The 22218-nt window shown below is 44.3% G+C and overlaps 2 protein-coding genes and 1 pseudogene across 3 annotated transcripts in view; all 3 read left to right on the top strand.

The window, feature by feature from the left end:
- Positions 1–22218, top strand: part of LOC148135420 (uncharacterized) — a 560459-nt pseudogene that overhangs the window by 442017 nt on the left and 96224 nt on the right. The window lies entirely within an intron of this gene.
- On the top strand, positions 15479–16531 carry LOC122547305 (histone H2B type 1-O-like). The gene has a single exon (XM_043685955.2). It carries the CDS (start codon positions 15941–15943, stop codon positions 16319–16321), a length of 381 nt encoding a protein of 126 aa, XP_043541890.2. The 5' UTR covers positions 15479–15940; the 3' UTR covers positions 16322–16531.
- On the top strand, positions 21006–21399 carry LOC148135426 (histone H2A-like). The gene has a single exon (XM_087984540.1). It carries the CDS (start codon positions 21007–21009, stop codon positions 21397–21399), a length of 393 nt encoding a protein of 130 aa, XP_087840666.1. The 5' UTR covers position 21006.

The following is a 22218-nucleotide window of genomic DNA, read 5'->3' as shown; positions in this document are numbered from 1 at the left end:
TAGTCTCAAGGGAGCGTTTCTGTACGTAACATCAGGGATGAGGAGGGACCCGCCCATCACCTCCTTAACCTCGGAGATGATGAAGTTGCCTCCTCACAACAGGATACCCAGGCCCGAGGAGTGGTTATCATTGCCCCCGATCAAACTGACAGCCCATGGGCCCACAAGCTCGACCATTTTTATCAGGTTGTGAGGTTACCCATGTCCATTTGTGGGCGGCACGGTGGCACAGTGGTTAGCACTGCTGCCTCACAGCGCCAGAGATCCGGGTTCAATTCCCGCCTCCGGCGACTGACTGTGTGGAGTTTGCATGTTCTCCCCGTGTCTGCGTGGGTTTCCTCCGGGTGCTCCGGTTTCCTCCCACAATCCAAAGATGTGCAGGTCAGGTGAATTGGCCATGCTAAATTGCCCGTAGTGTTAGGTAAGGGGTAAATGTAGGGGTATGGGTGGGTTGCGCTTCGGCGGGTCGGTGTGGACTTGTTGGGCCGAAGGGCCTGTTTCCACACTGTAAGTAATCTAATCTAATCATATCCTGTAACTGCTGAGGTGCAGTATCCCACACTCCTGCAGAAACAGGACATCGGCTTTGATGTTGGCAAAGAAGCCAAACGTTGAAACACATTGCGCAGCAGATTTTATGCTGCGCACATTAATGCTTGCAATTCTTATCCCCATTTTTATCAGGTTGTGAGGTTACCCATATCCATTTGCTGCTGGTACTGCCCCTCTACGGTAGCTGTCTGCATCCCCGTGGTGAACACGAACGGCTGGACCCTCGCGGGGCTGAGGTAGCTGTCCAGCTCCTCACTGGGCCCATTTGCCCGCTCTGGTGTCATCGGGCCGGGACCAGGGTCTGCACAGTCCGGTTCTATATCTGACAGCGGGGCTGTCAGAGGGTCGCTGCTCCCAGTAGCCTGGAGCTGTGTGGCGGTGGGGCCCTCATGGCTTTCACCTGGTGGGGGTGGTCTTTTCCCATTGCCTCAGGAGGTTGGTCCTTTCTTGTTTGGCAGGTGCTGCCTTCCTTTGTCCCCGCAGCACTCTGTCTCTTCTTTTGGTGATGACCCTCCTTGCACCCGTCCTCACCCTCCGAAGAGCTGTCCGTGTCTTCCCCCTGTAGCTGCCGTTTCCCCCTTTTCTGGGAGGTTTTGGCAGCCTGCCGGGTTTTCTTCCTCCTGTTTTTTACAGGAATCCATTGATCTGCCTCCTTCATTCCCTCCTCCTCCTCCGTCTGTCCTGTAGGAGCTTCGATCGGCAGCTGTGCCTCTCCGGTGGCTGTCATCTGCTCCGCTCTGGCCTGTCCTTCCTTTTGTGGGCCCCCAGACACCGTTCCCTTGCTGGTTTATGGTGCCTTGCTGTTCCGCATTCCACCACCGGCCATCTGCACGTAGGTGGCGGCCCTTCGTCTTGAGCAAACCTTGAACATGTGGCCCGCTTCCCCACACAGATTGCAGGTCTTGGCCTCCTTGCATTCTTTCAGTTTCGACAGAGCGTGACCTTGCAGTCCGCCGCCATGTGGCCTGACTTCCTGCAGGTTCGGCACACCTTCGGCTGCACTGCGTACTTCAGATACCCACTGCTCCCTCTGATAGCAAAGCTGGAGGGTGGGTGGAGGATGTTCCCACTGGCATCAAACCTCAGGGTTACCTTGACCTGTCGTTTCTGGTCCAGATCCCAAAAGGGTCAACCACGTCAGTGCTTTCTCCCTCAACCTGCATATATCTTCTCAGGAACGTCAGGACATCAGTTGCTGGAACATAAGGGCTGTACATATGGATCATAACAACCCAACACCTCTGTGCAGGAAGCACACACAACAGGACCACCGACAAGATGGAGAACAGCAGCTCCCCTTCCTTTTCCTTGAAGACCTTCAGGAGCTGCTCGCATTGCTTCATGCTCCTGAAGGCGATGTCAAAGTAGCCTGGCCCAGGGAAATCCTGCAGGCAGTACACATCCGCTGCGGTGAACCTACAGCACTCGAGCAAAACCTTCTTGACGAACACTGTCCGATCGACCGGTGTATGCTCCTCCACCTTCTTGACAGTCACCCTGACTGTGTTGCGAATGCCCTGGCCTAGGGTGCAGGCAGCTGCTGAGGCCATAGCTCTGAGGTTGGCTGGTCCCTGAATTGGCCTTAGGCCAAAGCCAGCATGAAGATTCACAAAGAGCAGGTCAGCACAACCAAATGATCCTCCAACGTCCGATCACGGTCCAGCGATGATCTCCATTAGCTCTGATGACTCGCAGTTCCACACCCGCCCTGATAAAAACAGACACTTGATCTTAGCCAAAAAGTCGAGAAGCGGTGTGAATCACAGAATTGGTACAGCACAGACGCAGGCCATTTGTCCCATTCTATTCTTTTATTGTTCTGCATACAAGTTTTCAGTAATTGTTGAGATTCTGAACTATATACCCGTCTGCTCTCTTCTTTACCCCACAGACTAAGCAAAAACTCAGTATTCACAAAATGCTTAGAGGTTAAGATAAAGACCCCATTTCAACATCCTCATAACTTCTCCAATGGAATAAATCACAGTCACAGAAAATATTAGTGGCTGCCAGGGAATTAAGCCAAATTGGTGTGCGAGAGTAGAAACTGATTAGTACAGATTGAGAACTTTACTCTCACAGTCACACAGCAGAAACTGACTAAGCTGCTCCCACATATTCACATTGCAGAAACTGACAGAGAGAGAATGTAGTTACATATACATTCTCATAGCTCAAAATAGGGCAGGACTTATTGTTTGGCAACACTGCCCATGGTCCTACCATTAACTGTATAAGACCACCAGGTGCATATGAACAGCTGCTTGAATGTGGAGTGGAGGTTAGAAAAGGTTGTAAGAAAGGTGTTTGGCATGCTTGTCTCCTTTGGTAAGCGCACTGAGTTTAGGAGCTGGGACATCATGTTAGGGCTGCATAGGACATTGCTTAGGGCACATTTGGAGGACTGCGTACAATTCGGGTCACGCTGCTATTGGAAGGATGTTGTTAATCTTAAGAGAGGGCAAAAATTTGACAGAGATGTTACCAGGGTGAGAGGGTTTGAATTATCGGGAGAGGCTGAATAGGCTTGGGCTTTTTTTCCCTGGATCATCAGGAGCTGAGGGGTAGTTTTTACAGCTGCTTATAAAATCATGAGGGGCATCGATTGGATGAAAAGCCAAGGTCTTTTTCCTTGGTGGGGGAGCATAGAGGGCATAGGTTTAAGGTGAGAGAGCAAAGATTCAAAAAATAACCTGAGGAAAAACCTTTTCATGCAGAGGGTGATGTGCATATGGAATGAGCTTCCAGAGGCAGTGATGAAGGTGGGAATAATTACAACATTTAAAAGGAGCCAGGATTGGTAAATGAACGGGAAGGATTTAAAGGGATATGGGCCAAATTTAGAATCTAGAGAAGGTATATTCCTGTTAGGGTGAAAGGAAAGGCTGGTAGGCATAGGGAATGCTGGATGACTTAAGAAATTGAGGGTTTGGTTAAGAAAAAGAAGGAAGCATATGTCAGGTATAGACAGGATAAATTGAGTGAATCCTTAGAAGAGTATAAAGGAAGTAGGAGTATACTTCAGAGGGAAGTCAAAAGGGGGACATGAGATAGCTTTGGCAAATAGAATTAAGGAGAATCCAAAGAAGTTTTACAAATATATTAAGGATAAAAGAGTAACTAGGGAGTGAATAGGGCCCCTCAAAGATCAGCAAGGTGGCCTTTGTGTGGAGGCACAGAAAATGGGGGAGATACTAGACGAGCATTTTGCATCAGTATTTACTATGGAAAAGGATATGGAAGATATAGACTGCAGGGAAATAGATGGTGACATCTTGCAAAATGTCCAGATTACAGAGGAGGAAGTGCTGGATGTCTTGAAATGTAAAGGTGGATAAATCCCCAGGACCTGATCAGGTGTACCCAAGAACTCTGTGGGAATCTAGAGAAGCGATTGTTGGGTCTCTTGCTGAGATATTTGTATCATCGATAGTCACAGGTGAGGTGGCAGAAGACTGGACGTTGGCAAACGTGGTGCCACAGTTTAAGAAGGGTGGTAAGGACAAGCTGGAAAACTATCGACCAGTGAACCTGATGTCGGTGGTGGGCAAGGTGTTGGAGGGAATCCTGAGGGATAGGATGTACATATATTTAGAAAGGCAAGGACTGGTTAGGGATAGTCAACATGGCTTTGTGCGTGGGAAATCATGTCTCACAAACTTGATTGAATGTTTTGAAGAAGTAACAAAGAGAATTGATGAGGATAGAGCGGTAGATGTGATCTATATGGACTTCAGTAAGGCGTTCGACAAGGTTCCCCATGGGAGACTGATTAGCAAGGTTAGATCTCATGGAATACAGGGAGAACTAGCCATTTGGATACAGAACTGGCTCAAAGGTAGAAGACAGAGTGTGGTGGTGGAGGGTTGTTTTTCAGACTGGAGGCCTGTGACCAGTGGATTGCCACAAGGATTGGTGTTGGGTCCTCTACTTTTTATTATGTACATAAATGATTTGGATGCGAGCATAAGAGATACAGTTAGTAAGTTTGCAGATGACACCAAAATTGGAGGCGTAGTGGACAGCGAAGAGGGTTACCTCAGATTACAAGAGGATCTTGACCAGATGGGCCAATGTGCTGAGAAGTGGCAGATGGAGTTTAATTCAGATAAACGAGGTGCTGCATTTTGGGAAAGGAAATCTCAGCAGGACTTATGGACTTAATGTTAAGGTCCTAGGGAGTGTTGCTGAACAAAGAGACCTTGGAGTGCAGGTTCATAGCTCCTTGAAAATGGAGTCACAGGTAGATGGATAGTGAAGATGGTGTTTGGTATGCTTTCTTTTATTGTTCAGAGTATTGAGTACAAGAGTTTGGAGGTCATGTTGCGGCTGTGCAGGACATTGGTTAGGCCCCTGTTGGAATATTGCATGCAATTCTGGTCTCCTTCCTATCGGAAAGATGTTGTGAAACTTGAAAGGGTTCAGAAAAGATTTACAAGCTTGTTGCCAGGGTTGAAGGATTTGAGCTATAGGGAGAGGCTGAACAGGCTGGGGCTGTTTCCCTGGACCATCAGACACTGAGGGGTGACCTTATAGAGGCTTACAAAATTATGAGGGGCATGGATAGGGTAAATAGGCAATGTCTTTTCCCTAGCAACAGGGAGTCCAGAATTAGAGGGCATAGGTTTAGGGTGAGAGGGGAAAGATATAAAAGAGACCTAAGGGGCAACTTTTTCACACAGAGGGTGGTACGGGTATGTAATGAGCTGCCAGAGGAAGTGGTGGAGGCTGGTACAATTGCAACACTTAAAAGGCATTTGGATGGGTATATGAATAGGAAGGTTTTGGAGGGATATGGGCTGGGTGCTGGCAGGTGGGACTCGATTGGTTGGGATATCTGGTCGGCATGGACGGGTTGGACCAAAAGTTCTGTATCCATGCTATATATCTCTATGACTCCATGCTAGCAAATGAGACTTGATTAGTTTAGGGTATATTGTCAGTGTGCACTATTTGGATCAAAAGCTGTATGTCTCTACAACCTAAAAGTTACAGGTTGATAACTAGACTCTCATATATACACAGCAAAAACTTGGCAGGTGGCATATGATAAATACATAGTCAGAAACCAAAGACTGACAGGTACAAATTAATAACTGCACCCTGAGATACACAGAGCAAAAACTGACATGGATATACTCATACAGCACTGAAAAGCCCTTCAGACATCGTGTCTTCACTCACAATAACTACTACTGAAGGTTTGCTAATTTTCTGCACTTGTCCCACGTCCATTAATGGTATGACATTTCAAGTGCTCATCCAAATACTTTTTCAAGGTTAAGGTTTCTGGGCACCACTGCCTTCCCAGCCAGTATCTTCCAGATTTCCACCACTTGCTGAGTGAAAGAGATTTTCCCTCAATATATTTACCCCTTACCCTACACCATAGTGAGAATCCTTATCCTTAACCATATTCTAACCCAATCACCACTTGTGATTAATCGCTCAAGGGAAACAGCTTCTCTACATGCACCCTCTCCATACGCCTCATAATCTTTCACACCTCAGTCATCTCTGCTCTAGAAAAAAACAATCCAAGCTCATTTAGTCTCTACTATTTTGGAAGTAATATTAGTGCTTTGATCCTGATCCCCGATACTGGGTTTGGGTTTAGCACTGCTGCTGTCACTGTCAGTTTATTGTGAATGATTTATTCTGGCAACTTGAAGCAGCGCATGCGCGATGCTACCCCTTCCACCAAAGCTGACTGTTCCTGAGCAGAGGAGCGCATGCGTGAGGCCCTCCCCCAGCGCTGCCATTGAGGAGCATTTACTCAGTGAGTGCAAGAGGTTTGTTTGAAACAGACCGCAATGGAGAGATCAGCGCCCAGGGAAGCGAGGGAACAGCAGGCTCCTTCCAGCAGCACATCGGGATGGGAGCCTGGGACACAGAGGGGGCTCCGAGACCGGGATTGATTCGGGGTGAGTTCAGGGAGAACCGGGGGCTGTTTGTAAGAGGCCGAGCGGAGCAGGAACTGGTCCCGGAACTTGGAGTGAGCGGGCTGGGGGGAAGAGAGAGGCCTTTCTCGGGCTGTGTGTGGGCCTGCTGAGGGAGGCAGAGCGGGAAGAAGCTGCTGTGGGACATTCTTGGGGTTTACAATCCCCTAAACACTGATGGGAATTCTGTTTGGCTTCTATTTCATGTTGTTTGTTGATGTTGGGTGGTGAATAATGGAAGCACAGACCACAATTTTGTGACAATCCTATAAAGGACACGTATTAGAGTGAACAGATTTGAAGTTTCGAGTAAAGCATTAGACATAGCGTTCCTCGTTCTTTCCTTCAACAGTTAGTGTATTGGTAGCTTGAGGCAGAGCATTCCACACAGTCACCACTCTCTGGTTGAAGAAATATCTCCTCATCTCTGTCCTAAATGGTCTACCCCGTATTTTTAAGCTATGTAACCTAACAGGTAAAGATTTCTTACTACACTTCCAAGTTCACAGAGGGATAAACACACTGTCATGTACAGTTTGAAAACAATACTCAAACATAACAGATCAGAATCTCACAGGTACATATTGGGAACTACACTCTCTTATTCACCTAGCAGAAATTGACAGATGCAGACTGGTAACTACACTGACACATTCACAGCACAAACTGACAGGAACAGGTGGACAACTACCTTCATTCATTTATGAAGCAGAAACTAACAGGTACAGATGATAACCACCATTTACATATTCACAGGACAGAAAGTTACAGTCATAAATTCATAACTGGACATTACAGAAACTGACATACATTTTGATAAAGGCATTCGAACGTTACCAAACCAGAAACTTACAGCTACATGTTCATGTCAACACTCTCATAGACAGACAGCAGAAACTCACAGGGGTAGGTTAGGAAATACACATACGCATTCACATAGTAGAAACTGACATGTCCATATTAATGACTATATTTGGATGTTCACAAAGCAAAGACAGATTGATAACTGCACCATAGTCACAGAGCAGAATCTGACAGGTATATTTCCATATGTACATGTCTGAAACTGACAGGTTTTCAAATTGATAACCTTATTCACATATTCACAACACAGATACTGACAGGGAATGATTGATATATTCACTCACATATTCACCAAGCAGAAACTGACTGGTACAGATTGATAACTAAACTCACATGTTGAAATAACAGAAACTGAAAGGTACAGACTGATAGCAACACTCTCATAGTTCATACTGCCAGATATTGATTGAGATGTATGCTCTCATTCACATAGCAAAAATTGGCAGGTATAATTTAATTACTTCCTTGGATATATGGAGAAGACACTGATAGGGACAGATTGGAAATTACACTCTTCTAGTTACGTAACAGAAAATCACAGGTACAAATTGATAACAACACTTCCACTTTCACTTAACATAAACTCTCAGATACAGTTTGATAAGTACACTCAATTTCACACAGAATCTGACAGATAGAGATTGAAAACTGCACTCTCATATTGACTTGGCAGAAACAGATAGGCATAGATTCGAACCTGTGCCCACATATTCACATTGACGAAACTGACTGCTAAACTTCTGTATATGTAGAGAAAATTTTATGACGAGTATAATTTTAGAAAGACACTCAAATATTCATAGGGCAGAATGTATTGATCACAGCACTGTCTCACCAAGCAGAAACTGACAGGGAAATATTGATAAATACACTCACATATTCACATTGCAGAGACTGACAGGAAGCATTGCTTCCGAATTTCTCATATTCATACAGCGGAATTGATCAGGGATAGACTGACAATTTCACACACATATTCAGCCAGAAAAACTGACAGATATGGATTAGTAACTACATTTACAGATTCTGACAGGGACAGATTAAACTAAACTCTCAGAAAAACTCAAAGCAGAATCTGATAGGTACATAATGATAAATGCAATTACACATTCACAAAGCCAAAAACTGACAGTTACTCATTGATAATTAAACACTCTGATTCAGAGAACAGAAACTAATGAGGAAAGATTGATCAATTTACTTTCACATTGCAAACACTGATAGCAATTGCTTGATAAATACACCCACAGACACTGAGCAGAAACTGTTAGGTACAAATTGATAACTGCACGCCTGTATGCATATAGCAGAAAGTGACATGGATAGATTGATAACTACAGTCACACATTCTCATTGCAGCATCTAACAGCAACACATTGATTGACAATCTCTTGTTCACAAGACAGAATTGACAGACTGAAAATGACAGTCACATTCACACAGCAAAATCTGACAGGTACAGATTGATAACAGCACTCTCACATTCACACTGACTGAAACTGGCAGGTATATGTTGATAACTGCATTCATCTATTAACAAACCAGAAACTGACAGGTACAGGTTAGTACTGACACTCTCAGATTAACAGAGCAGAAACTGACAGGGATAGGCTGCTCAATAAATTCACACATTCACATTGTAGAGACTGACAAATATGTATTTATAACTGTATTTTGACATTTACAAGTTGAGATGGATAACTCCATTCAAATATTTGTACAGGAAAAATTGACAGGTCCAAATTGATAGCTATGTTGACATATCCATGAAACAGAGACTGGCAGGAACAGTTTCTGGACCGCACTCAATTGGTATTGAATTAACAAAAAGAAACATCACCAGACATGGAGAAAGAGTAGAATCAGACATGTTGTTCTGTTTGAATTCCTGGCTTTAAATACAATATCCTCCATGATTATTAACAGAATGTTGCGTTGATCAGTTAAAGATGGTCAAACTTGGCTGATGGTGATTTACAGGAGATTTCACTTCTGTCTTCCTCCAGGCAAGTACTCAAAGGACCAAGACAATGTAATATTCCCTCGGTACAGAGCCGAGTGTGACCAGCTGCTTCTAACAAACAGCAGGTATGTTACTGCTGTCAGAGCGAAGAACATCCTTTCCACTGTCAGATTTTTCCACACATTGAGCTCAGTTTAAGACAGAGATGTTCAAACAATTGAGAAAATATCAGTTTGTTTCTTTCTCACAGTTCACAATGCACATGTGTCCAGTTTGAACAAATGTCACCATTCATAGCTCATTGATATTTGCACAATTTTGAAACTGGAAAGTCTGAATTCTTGTCCAAAATATGCACTCACGAACTGAAACAGATCTGCCTACAATCACCCTCATAACGAATCACACCCTCACAGAGAATATTAGTGGCTGCCAGAGAAATACATCCCTTTACCAAATAGTAACTGACAAGCATGCATTGATACCTTTGTTCACACATTCACTTTGCAGAAACAAGCAAAAACGCATTGATGATGACACACGTATTAACAGGGCAGTTACTTACACACACACACACACAATCTTTTGCAGGCACTGTCATGGATAGATTCATAACACTCAGATGTTCACATGACAGAAAGTGACACACACTCTCTTATTTTCATTGTACATACCAACGGGAATGATTTGACAACTACACTTTCATATTCAGATATCAGAAAGTATCACTTACAGATGAATAACTGTGCTCAAATGTTCACCTGTCAGAAAGTGGCATTACAGATCAATAACCAAACTCAGCTGCTGTCAGGTAGAGACTGAAGGTGATACTCTCATTCCCAGAGATAAAAGAAAAACTGACAGGTGCATTAGGATAGCTAAAATTACATTCAGATGTCGGAAACTGACACGGACAGATAGGTAAGTACACTCACACTTTTACACAATAGTAATTGTCCTAGAAAGATTAATAAGTGCACTCCCATATTCACAATCCAGAAACTGACAGGAACAAGTTGATAACACTCCCATTTCACAGAACATGAACTGACAGGTACAGTTTGATAACTAAACTCACATTCACACAGCAGAAACTGAGAGGGTAGATTTATAACAACAGTCAAGCACTTGTATTGTAATAACTGACAGGGACACATTAATGACAACATTTACATGTTCATTTCTTGTCAAAGATAGTATTACAGCTGTGGAAAGGACGATGGATGAAGACTCGCCATCTGAGGTAGTTTGGGTTGAGGTTAGGAATAGGAAAGGTGAGCTCACCCTGTTAGGAGTTTTTTACAGGCCTCCTAATAGTCCTAGAAATGTAGAAGAAAGGATTGCGAGGATGATTCAAGAGAAGAGTGAAAGTAATAGGGTGGTTGTTATGGGGGACTTTAACTTTCCTGATATTGATTGGGAAAGCTATAGCTCAAGTTCGTTAGATAGGTCAGTGTTTGTCCAATGTGTGCAGGAGGGTTTCCTGACACAATATGTAGATAGGCCAACAAGAGGTGAGGCCATACTGGATTTGGTTCTGGGTAATGAACCAGGCCAGGTGTTAGAATTAGAGGTAGGTGAGCACTTTGGGGACAGTGACCACAATTCGGTGACTTTTACTCTAGTGATGGAGAGGGATAAGTGTGCACTACAGGGCAAGAGTTATAGCTGGGGGCAGGGAAATTATGATGCGGTGAGGCATGACTTAGGATGTGTGGCTTGGAAAAGTAAGCTTCAAGGCAAGGGCGTAATTGATATGTGGAGCTTGTTCAAGGAGCAACTATTGAGTGTCCTTGATATGTATGTACCCGTCAGGCAGGGAGGAAAGGGTCGTGGTTTAATAAGGAATTGGAATCCCTTGTTAAAGTGAAGAGGGCGGCCTATGTAAAGATGAGGCATGAAGGTTCAATTGGGGCGATTGAGAGTTATAAGGTAGCCAGGAAGGACCTGAAGAGAGAGCTAAGAGCAGCAAGGAGGGGACATGAAAGGTCCTTAGTTGGTAGGATTAGGGAAAACCCTAAGGCTTTCTATAGGTATGTCAGGAATAAAAGAATGACTAGGGTAGGAATAGGTCCAGTCAAGGATAGCAGTGGGAAGTTGCGTGTGGAGGCTGAGAGATTGGGGAGACATTGAATGAATACTTTTCGTCAGTATTCAATCAGGAACAGGACATTGTTGTCAATGTGAGTATTGAGTCACAATTAAGTAGAATGGATGGCTTTGAGGTATGTCGAGAAGAGGTGTTGGAAATTCTGGAAAGGATGAAAATAGATAAGTCCCCTGAGCCTGATGACATTTATCCTAGGATTCTCTGGGAAGCAAGGGAGGAGATTGCATAGCCATTGGCCTTGATTTTTATGTCCTCGTTGTCTACAGGAGTAGTGCCAGAAGATTGGAGGCTAGCAAATGTGGTTCCCTTGTTCAAGAAGGGGAGTAGGGATAACCCTAGTAACTGTAGGCCGGTGAGTCTCACTTCTGTTGTGGGCAAAACCTTAGAGAGAATTGTAAGGGATAGGATTTATGAACATCTGGATAGGAATAATGTGATCAAGGATAGTCAGCATGGTTTTGTGAAGGGCAGGTCGTGCCTCACAAACCTTATTGAATTCTTTGAGAAGGTGACTAAGGAGGTGGACGAGGGAAAGTGGTAGATGTGGTGTATATGGATTTTAGTAAGTGTGAGGTGATTCACTTTGGTAAGAGTAATAAAAAGATGGGATACTGGGCTAATGGACGGATACTTGGTAGTGTGGATGAGCAGAGGGATCTTGGTGTCCATGTACACAGATCTTTGAAAGTTGCCACCCAGGTAAATAGTGCGGTGAAGAAGGCATATGGTGTACTGGCTTTTATTGGTAGAGGAATTGAATTCCGGAGTACTGAGGTCATGTTGCAGTTGTATAAGACTCTGGTGCGGCCGCATCTGGAGTATTGTGTGCAGTTTTGGTCGCCATACTATAGGAAGGATGTGGAGGCACTGGAACGGGTGCAGAGGAGGTTTACCAGGATGTTGCCTGGTATGGTAGAAAGATCGTATGAGGAAAGGCTGAGGCACTTGGGGTTGTTTTCATTGGAGAAAAGAAGGTTTAGGGGTGACTTGATAGAGGTGTACAAGATGATTAGGGGTTTAGATAGGGTCGACAGTGAGAATCTTTTTCCACGTATGGAGTCAGCTATTACAAGGGGGCATAGCTTTAAATTAAGGGGGGGTAGGTATAGGACAGATGTTAGGGGTAGATTCTTTACTCAGCGAGTCGTGAGTTCATGGAATGCCCTGCCAGTAGCAGTGGTGGACTCTTCCTCATTATGGGCATTTAAGCGGGCATTGGATAGGCATATGGAGAATAGTGGGCTAATGTAGGTTAGGTGGCCTTGGATCGGCGCAACATCGAGGGCCGAAGGGCCTGTACTGCGCTGTATTCTTCTATGTTCTATGTTCTATGTGACAAGAATGGACAGGTACAGGTCGATAAATGAATTTGCATATCCACAATGCAGAAAATGAGAGAGTGAGACTGTGGCTTTAACAGGTTTTTGTCTTTTTGTTCTTGAAGAGCAAATTTAAGGCAGAGACACCGAGCCACGAGAGCAAACAGTTTGAGGCCTATTGGGAATCTTCACAGTAAGCTGAAGACTCATCAACAGAAATACTTCGTGTTTGAGAAGGAGACCTTGAGTTTATTGGTTCTGGAGAAATTCAAGAACAAAAATTACAGACTGTTTAGATGAAGCTTACTATCGCAGCCATTCAATTTGCAAATTACATACATGGCAGGGCGAGGGAACCTAATTGCCAAGGTGTTGTTGTGACTTTGATGAAAAAAGATGGAAGCGTTACACAGCAGGAAAAAGTGGGCTGTCGTAGTGAGTGTTTGCATGCTTAGAGTCAACAAAATGTGTACGTATTGTTTACTAATCATGTAAGGCTAAGGAATTTTTAAAAATTAGGCCATCTCTGTATATTGATTTTTAAGAGGGGTGGAAGGTTTGATGATATTGTGGCTTGAAGATATTTATTTTGTTCTTTCTTTCTTGTTGGAGAGGTTTTAAGGCAGAAGTGTCAAGAAGTCTGCACTAGAGTAAACAGTTTGAGGCTCCTTTTAAAGTTGGAACAACAGAAGCAGCCTGAATGGGTGTGGTCAAGCTCTCACAGGATGACATTTTTAGTTTTGGCTTTCAGCAAAACTGTCGGCATCTTGAAGACAGAAAAGTTAGTTTTTCCTCTCAGTTACAGTCAGAAGCTGCAGATTCTGTTTCTGCCACTGGATCGGATGTGAGACTATATATTTTATTGAATTTGTCTTTTGCCAAAGATGTTTATGGGATATTACTGTATTGGAACAGTTAATTAGGAAGTGATACTGTATCCATTATTCTGTTAAGTATTCCAGTAGAGTTAAGTTATTCAAATTTCTTCTTTATTGCGTTGTATGTTAACTACTGTGGACAGGACAAAATGCACCTTTTAAAGCCACACGATCATTCTAACTGACAAGTGCCCTCATATTCACATAACAGAAACAGACTGGTACAGATAGATAACTACACTGCCATATGCACACCAGAGAAACATTCAGGAACAGATTAAGCCAAATTTAGATATTCATAAAGCAGAAGCTGACAGGTACAGATTGATAACCAAACTCTCATATTCACAAACCAGAAAATGTCAGGTAAAGATTGATGACAATGTTGACAACACAGAAACTGACTCGTAGCAGAGACTGATAGGGATAGACTGTTCATTAGACAGACACATTCACTGAGCAGAAACTGACAGGTACAGATTGATAATGCCAGTCAAACATTCACATAACAGAAATGAACATAAAGACATGGAAAGCAAAACCTCCATTTACATAGCAGAAACTGTCAGGGACCAATTAGTAAATACACTGTCACATTCGCAGAGCAAACACTGACATGGACAGATTGATAACTACAATTATACATTCTCACAGCAGAGACCTTAAGGACAGACTGATAATTACACAAACATAATGACTGTGGAAGAACAGACAGGTACAGATTGATGACTAGACTGCCATATTCGCACATCACAACCTGTGTGGAAAAGTTTAACTAAATTGAGATACTCACAAAACAGAAGCTGACAGGTACATGTTGATAACCACATTGACATATTCCCAACAGAGAAATGGATAAGGTAATACTGATAAAAGCACTCCCACATTCACATAGCAGAGACTGATATTGGGAGACTGAAAATTACACAGACAAATTCATTGAGCAGAAAGAAACGGGTACAGATTGATAAAGCCAGTCAAACAGTCTCATAGCAAAGACTGATAGGCACTGCAATAGTAAATACCCTTACACATTCTCACATCAGAGCCATTCTGGGATTGTGATAATTATACTAATGTAATCACTGTGGAAGAATGGACAGATACAGACTGATGACTACAATCACACATTCAGATGGCAGAAACTGACAACTGACATTGTGAGAGAGTAATAATCATTCACCTCCCGAAAGCTCACATGGGCAGACCAAAAACCATACTCCCATTTTACACAGCCAATAACGAGAGGTAAACTCACCCTTAACCAACCTGAAATTCTGAACAACACTATCTCATAGTGTAAGCAGGGAATCACAGTGATAAAATAAATAACGCAAGATTGTCACAATTAAAATTCGCACAAGTATCATGTTCAAAATAATCCTTCAATAACAGTGACCAGTTCAGAGTGAGTACAATTGACTTGTGACCAAATAAAGTTCAGAGAAAATCCACATAGCAAAGTTCATAATGAAAAAAAGTTCTGCTTGAAACTGAAATGCACCAAATAATATGTATTCTAATGTAGTGCAAAGTAAGATTTCAGGAACTGAAATATTGGCAGGAGGCTGCTGACACTGATTGAGGAGCCAAACAGGCAGGGAGTAAAATTCATGTTGTCAGCAGAAAGCAAAAGGCACAGGTCACAGTACATCAGTTCCCTTTAGTCATTGAGGTAATCAGAGGAGAACTGGCAATGATACACACACTGGCAGCTGAGTAACGTATGAATACTTTGGGTGATACTCATTGGAGATTTGAAGAAGAATAGGGGGAAAAAATAACTGAAGGGAGTTTGCAGAATAGATGATGGTAGAATGTCCTTCATCTTCAGAGAGTGTAGAACAAGAAACACAAGCAAAAGAGAACATTCTTTAACTCCCATTTTCCTCCATCACGATGCAATTGTCAAGTAGTTCCATCATTTCCAGGAGTAAAACACACTCCCTGTCGGATTGCAGTGCATTTTCTCACTTGACAACAAATATGATGCCATTTTAAAATGGAAGAGAAAAGAAAACCATTATCAAAAGATGCAGAATACATTACAATTAGAATCTCACACTTTAGAGGAAGCTCGGTATTTGATCCCTTCATAAACTTTCGGTTTGTGTTTCCGATGGTATTGCAGATCCTGACAGATCCACATTGATTCCCAAACTAACCAATCAGAGTGATGTTACCATGCCTACAAAGTAGCCAATCAGGAGTCAGACGTTCCCCATCCCTCATTAGCATTGCTGACGCCGTCAGTCTATAAAGAGCGAGCTCCGAGCCCGCTTTCCCTTATTCTGTGTCTGAGAGTGAGCGGCGCTATGGCTGATGAGAAGAAAGCACAGCAAGCCTCCAAGAAGGGCGCGAAGAAAGCGGTGAAGAGGGCGCCAGCGAAGGGCGGTAAGAAGAGGAGGCGGTCCAGGAAAGAAAGTTACTCCATCTACATCTACAAAGTGATGAAGCAGGTTCACCCCGACACCGGCATCTCCTCCAAGGCCATGAGCATCATGAACTCGTTCGTCAACGATATTTTCGAGCGCATCGCGGGGGAGGCTTCCCGCCTGGCCCATTACAACAAGCGCAGCACCATCAGCTCCCGGGAGATCCAGACCGCCGTGCGGCTGCTGCTGCCCGGGGAGCTGGCCAAGCACGCCGTGTCGGAGGGCACAAAGGCGGTGACCAAGTACACCAGCTCCAAGTGAAGGACCGCATTGCACTGAAACAAACACATCCACAACCCAAAGGCTCTTTTAAGAGTCACCCACAACTTCCCTGAAACAGCGAGACCATTATGTTTTTGGGTATGTACCATTAATGTCTCTGCGAGGACTTAGAGAAGTCATTCCCCAGAAAAAAGAAAAAGATGGGTGAGTGTTAGGGGACAGAAAGGGAACCGGCAGGCAGTGCAGGGATCCCCTGTGGCCATTCCCCTCAATAAGTATACCGTTTTGGATAATGGGGGGGGGGGGAATGACTTACCAGGGGAAGGCAGTGGGGCACCTGCTGCTCAGAAGGGAAGGGGGAAGAGGAGCAGAGCAGTAGTCATTGGGGACTCGATGGCTAGAGGGACAGATAAGAGCTTCTATGGGGACAAGAAAGACTCCTGGTTGGTGTGTTGCCTCACGGGTGCTAGGGTCCGTGATGTCTCTGATCGTGTTTTTGGGATCCTTTGGGTGAAGGGTGATCAGCACCAATGACATAGGTCGGAAGAGCGACTTGAGGCAGAAATTCAGGGAGCTAGGATGGAAGCTTAGAGCTAGGGCAAACAGTTGTTTTCTCTGATTTGCTGCCCGTGCCACGTGCTAGTGAGGTGAGGAATAGGGAGAGAAAGGAGTTGAGCACGTGACTACAGGGATGGTACAGGAGGGAGGGTTTCGGTTTTTTGGATAAGTTAAGCTTTTTGGGGTAGGTGGGACCTCAGGATGGTCTTCATCTAAACCAGAGGGGTACAAATATCCTTTCGCTAAAGCTATTAAGATAGATTTAAATTAATACAGCAGGGGAATGGGAACCAAAATTGTAGGACAGGTACAGAAGGGGATGAGAGTAGGGAGTTCCAAAATCAAGTATCTGACACTGGCAAGCGAGAACCTGGTTTGAAGTGTGTGTACTTCAACGCGAGGAGCATCCGATATAAAGTGGGTGAACTGGCAGCGTGGGTTGGTACCTGGGACTTCGATGTAGTGGCCATTACGGAGACATGGATAGAGCAGGGACAGGAATGGCTGTTGCAGATTCCAGTTTTCAGATGTTTCAGTAAGAACAAAGAAGATGTTAATAAAGGGGAGGTGTGGCATTGTGATCAGGGACAATATTACAGTTGTAGAAAAAATGTTTGGGGCTTTGTTAACTGAGGTAGTATGGGCTGAGGTTAGAAACAGGAAAGGAGATGTAACCATGCTGGGAGTTTTCTATAGTCCTCCAAATAATCCCAGAGATTTAGAGGAAAGGCAGAGGAAAGATGATTCTTGATAGGAGTGAGAGAGGCAGGGTAGTTGTCATGGGTGACTTTAACTATCTAAATATTGACTGGGATCACTACAGTACGAGTACTATAGATGGGTCAGTTTTTGTCCAGTGTGTGCAGGAGGGCTTCCTGACACAGCATGTAGACAGTCCTACAAGGGGCGTACTGGGTAACGAGCCTGACCAGGTAGATTTGCAAGTAGGTGAGCACTTTGGAGACAGTGATCACAATTCTGTTATGTTTACTTTAGTGATGGAAAGGGATAGGTGTACTCCACCGAGCAGGAGTTACAGCTGGGGGAAGGGAAATTACGATGCAATTAGGAAAAATTTAGGAAGCGTAGAATAGGGAAGGAAACTGCAGGGGATGAGCACATTAAAAGTGTGGAGCTTATTCAAGGAAAAGCTCCTGTGTGTCCTAGTTAAGTATGTAGCTGTCAGGCAGGGAAGAAGATATAGAACACGTGAGCCGTGGTTTACTAGGGAAGTGGAATCCCTGGACAAGAAGAAGGCTTATGTTAGGACAAAATGTGAAAACTCAGTTAGGGCATTTGAGGGTTACAAGGAAGTCAGGAAAAACCAAAAAAGAGAGCTCAGAAGAGCCAGGAGAGATATGAGAAGTTGTTGGTGGATAGGATCAAGGTTAACCCTAAGGCTTTCCATAGGTATGTCAGGAATAAAAGAATGATGAGAGTTAAATTAGGGCCAATCAAGGATAATAGTGGGAAGTTGGTGTGTGGAGTCAGAGGAGATAGGGGAAGCACTAAATAAATATTTTTCGACAGTGTTCACTGTAAAAAATGAAAATTTTGGCAAGTAAGATACAGAGATACTTTCATCTAGATGAGGAGAGATTGAGGTTCACAACGAAGAGATATTAGAAATACTGCAGAGTGTGAAAATAGACAAGTCCCCTGGGCCGGATGGGATCTATCCTAGCATCCTCTGGGAAGCAAGGGAAGAGATTGCCGAGCCTTTGGCATTGATCAACAAATCATCATTGTCTCCAGGAATAGTGCCTGAGGACTGGAGGATAGCAAATGTGGTTCCCTTGTTCAAAAAGGGTAGTAGAGACAACCCTGGTAATTACAGACCAGTGAGTCTCACTTCAGTTGTTGGTAAAATGTTGGAAAAGGTTATAAGAGATAGGATTTATAACCATCTAGAAAAGAATAATCTGATCAGGGACAGTCAGCACGGCTTTCTGAAGGGTAGGTCGTGCCTAACGAATCTTATTGACGTTTTTGACAAAGTGACGAAACAGGTAGATGAGAGTAAACTGGTTGATGTGGTGAATATGGATTTCAGTAAGGTATTCAATAAGGTTCCCCACAGTAGGCTATTATACAAAATGTGGAGGAGTGGGATTGTGGGAGACAGAGCAGTTTGGATCAGTAATTGGCTTGCTGAAAGAAAACAGAGGGTTGTAGTTGATGGAAAATGTTCATCTTGGTGTCCAGTTACTAGTGGCGTACCGCAAGGGCCGGTGGTGGGTCCATTACTGTTCGTCATTTTAATAAATGACCTGGATGAGGGCTTAGAAGGGTGGGTTAGTAAATTTGTGGATGACACTAAGGTCGGTGGAGTTGTGGATAGTGACGAAGGATGTAGTAGGTTGCAGAGAGACAGATAGGATGCAGAGCTGGACTGAGAGGTGGCAAATGGAGTTTAATGTGGACAAGTGTGAGGTGATACACTTTGGACGGAGTAATCGGAATGCAAAGTACTGGCTAATTCTTGGGAGTGCAAATGAGCAGAGAGATCTTGGTGTCCATGTACACAGATCCCTGAAAGTTGCCACCCAGATTGACAGGGTTGTTAAGAAGGCATACAGTGTTTTAGCCTTTATAAATAGAGGGATTGAGTTCCGGAACCAGGAGGTTATGCTGCACTGTACAAAGCTCTGGTACGGCCACACTTGGAGTATTGTGTACAGTTCTGGTCACCGCATTATAAAGAAGGATGTGGAAGCTTTAGAAAAAGCTTTGGTGCAGAGGAGATTTACTACGATGTTGCTTGGTATGGAAGGAATGTCTTACGAGGAAAGGCTGAGGGTCTTGAGGCTGTTCTCGTTAGAGAGAAGACGGTTGAGAGGTGACTTAATAGAGACATGCAAGATAATCAGAGAGTTAGATAGGGTGGTCAGGGAGAGTCTTTTTCCAAGTATAGTAACGGCAAACAAGAGGGGACTCAGCTTGAAAGTGAGGGGAGATAGGTATAAGACAGATGTCAGAGGTAGTTTCTTTATTCAGAGAGTCGTAAGGGTATGGAATGCTTTGTCTGCAATGGTAGTAGATTCGCCGAGTTTAAGTGCATTTAAGTCGTCATTGGACAGGCATATGGACGTACATGGAATAGTGTAGGTGGGATGGGCTTCAGATTGGTCTGACAGGGCGGCGCAACATCGAGGGCCGAAGGGTCTGTACTGCGCTGTAATGTTCTATGTTTGTGTGTTATGAATGTTATATAAAGCAATGAGTGATAGCTGACCCGGTCCGCGCCTTATTCTCTGTTGTATGTATTCTCATGTATATTCTGGTGAGAGAGATCGTGTGAAACGCCATTGAGTCATTTTTCAGCTGCTTGTATGTGTCCGTGTTACTCTTTGTTATTCGATCAGTTCAGGAGTTACAAGCCCCGATGGGGCACGAACCTTGAGTCTCACCCCTGGAAAACAAAGTGCCCCCAGTACCAGCCGGCAAGCAAAGTAAGCAGTTTCCCTCGCAGTGCGGTTTAACTTTGTTTACTTTTCATTTCTAAATTTCCGCACGGGTATTGTCCGGATGCAAAATACACCGAAATAAAACAGCTGCAGAAGTGGCAGAGTAAATGTGGAGTTTTTTTTATCGATCTATGATCGTGTGCAAAAGGGAGGGTAACTTTAAAATATTCTCGAACGATCGTGTTCACTATTAATGCACTAACTCGGGAGAATGTAATCATGTTTTATCAGTTTATCGGGGAGCTGTTGAAATGTGAAAGAAATGATTAGTTGCAGAGTGCAGGGTTTGGCGCCTGTTTTGTTTCCCCTTGTGTTTAATGGTCAGAAGATTCCATTCAGGATCAAAAATGGGCAGATTCCACGAGGCGAGGTAAAGGGTTTTAACGTAGAAGTAAATTAGATCGAGTATTCGTGCATTCTTCTGTGTTTAAACTCTACTTTTCGGTACATATTGGCGGGCTTTTCAAATTGTAAAAAAACGGTTGATGATTTGGCGCTGGGACTTTCCGCCTTCCTCCCCGTGCCCTCTCCGGATTGGGGAATGAGGCAGATATCTGATTGGGAATTGGAACATTAGGAGGGGCTGGACAATGGGACCAATCAGAAACGGCCGCCCCACCATTCCTCCCGAAGGTATAAGAGACCGCGATGTGGGCGGAGTGCAGCATTCCCTCTGAAAGTGTTTGAGAGATTGTGATCATGACTGGAAGAGGAGGAAAGGGCAGTGGGAAAGCTCGCTCCAAGGCGAAGTCTCGGTCGTCCCGGGCTGGCCTGCAGTTCCCGGTGGGCCGTGTTCACAGGCTCCTGAGAAAGGGTAACTATGCTGAGCGTGTGGGTGCCGGAGCGCCGGTCTATCTGGCTGCGGTGCTGGAGTATCTGACGGCTGAGATCCTGGAGCTGGCCGGTAACGCGGCCCGGGACAACAAGAAGACCCGCATCATCCCCAGGCACCTGCAGCTGGCCGTGCGCAACGACGAGGAGCTCAACAAGCTGCTGGGAGGGGTGACCATCGCTCAGGGCGGGGTGCTGCCTAATATCCAGGCCATGCTGCTGCCCAAGAAAACTACCGCTGCGGGATCTGCTAAAAAGTGAAGAGACCATTCTTGAATTTGACAACCCAAAGGCTCTTTTAAGAGCCACTCACAGCATCTGTGAAAGGAGCTGAACACTCCCGTCTGTCTGATTGATATAGGTGTCAGTCCCTGCCTTATTCGATACTGTACTGTTACTGTGTGTGTGATCTAATATGAAACCTTTCCTCATTGCCGTTCATCGTTTGAGCCGTAGCACAAGGAGCGTGAAAAGTTTATCATGCAATATTGATACAACGCAATCTTAAGTACTCGGAGTACATTATTTTTATTGCTTGTAGATGTCTGTGGTCCCGTGTCTTTAATTATCTTCTTATAAATGAATCACTCAGTCCCTGTACTTCCCACTCACAGGTAGTTTCACGTTGTCTTGAACTGCATTTAGGAAGAGCTGAATTGCCCACTGCCGCGAGTAAGTTTATAATGAGTGGTCGCTGACCCTTCGTGTTTTATTCCCGAATGAGTTCCTGTGTAGGGTCTTTTCCCTGGCCGGAGACAGGGAGCATAATGGAGGCAACAGTCATTTTTCAGCTTCTTCGAGTTGGTCAAATTGCTGTTTAATGGGGCCAGTTCTGGAGCTACCAGCCCCTGTGGGGCAAGACCCTGATATTGATCTCTGGCAAACAAAAGAAGTGAGTCAACATTAGAGTGGTGCTGGAAAAGCACAGCAGGTCAGACAGCATCCGAGGAGCAGGAAAATCGAAGTTTTGGGCAAAAGGAAAAGCTTTTCAAGCTCCCCTCTAATCTCCAGCATCTACAATACCCACCACTGCCAAACAGAATTGCCCTATCTTTGCATTCCACGGATAGATTCATTTTA

The sequence above is a fragment of the Chiloscyllium plagiosum genome, unplaced genomic scaffold (assembly GCF_037043375.1).
Source record: "Chiloscyllium plagiosum isolate Xiang-an unplaced genomic scaffold, Cpla_swu_hap1 HiC_scaffold_49, whole genome shotgun sequence".
Lineage (NCBI taxonomy): Eukaryota > Metazoa > Chordata > Chondrichthyes > Orectolobiformes > Hemiscylliidae > Chiloscyllium > Chiloscyllium plagiosum.
The sequence above is the reverse complement of the archived record's forward strand: the minus strand, read 5'-3'. Positions and strand labels throughout refer to the sequence as shown.

Excerpts from the sequence above, each read along its gene's own strand:
- LOC122547305 (XM_043685955.2), top strand. The coding sequence starts at position 15,941 with ATGGCTGATGAGAAGAAAGCACAGCAAGCCTCCAAGAAGGGCGCGAAG.
- LOC148135426 (XM_087984540.1), top strand. The coding sequence starts at position 21,007 with ATGACTGGAAGAGGAGGAAAGGGCAGTGGGAAAGCTCGCTCCAAGGCG.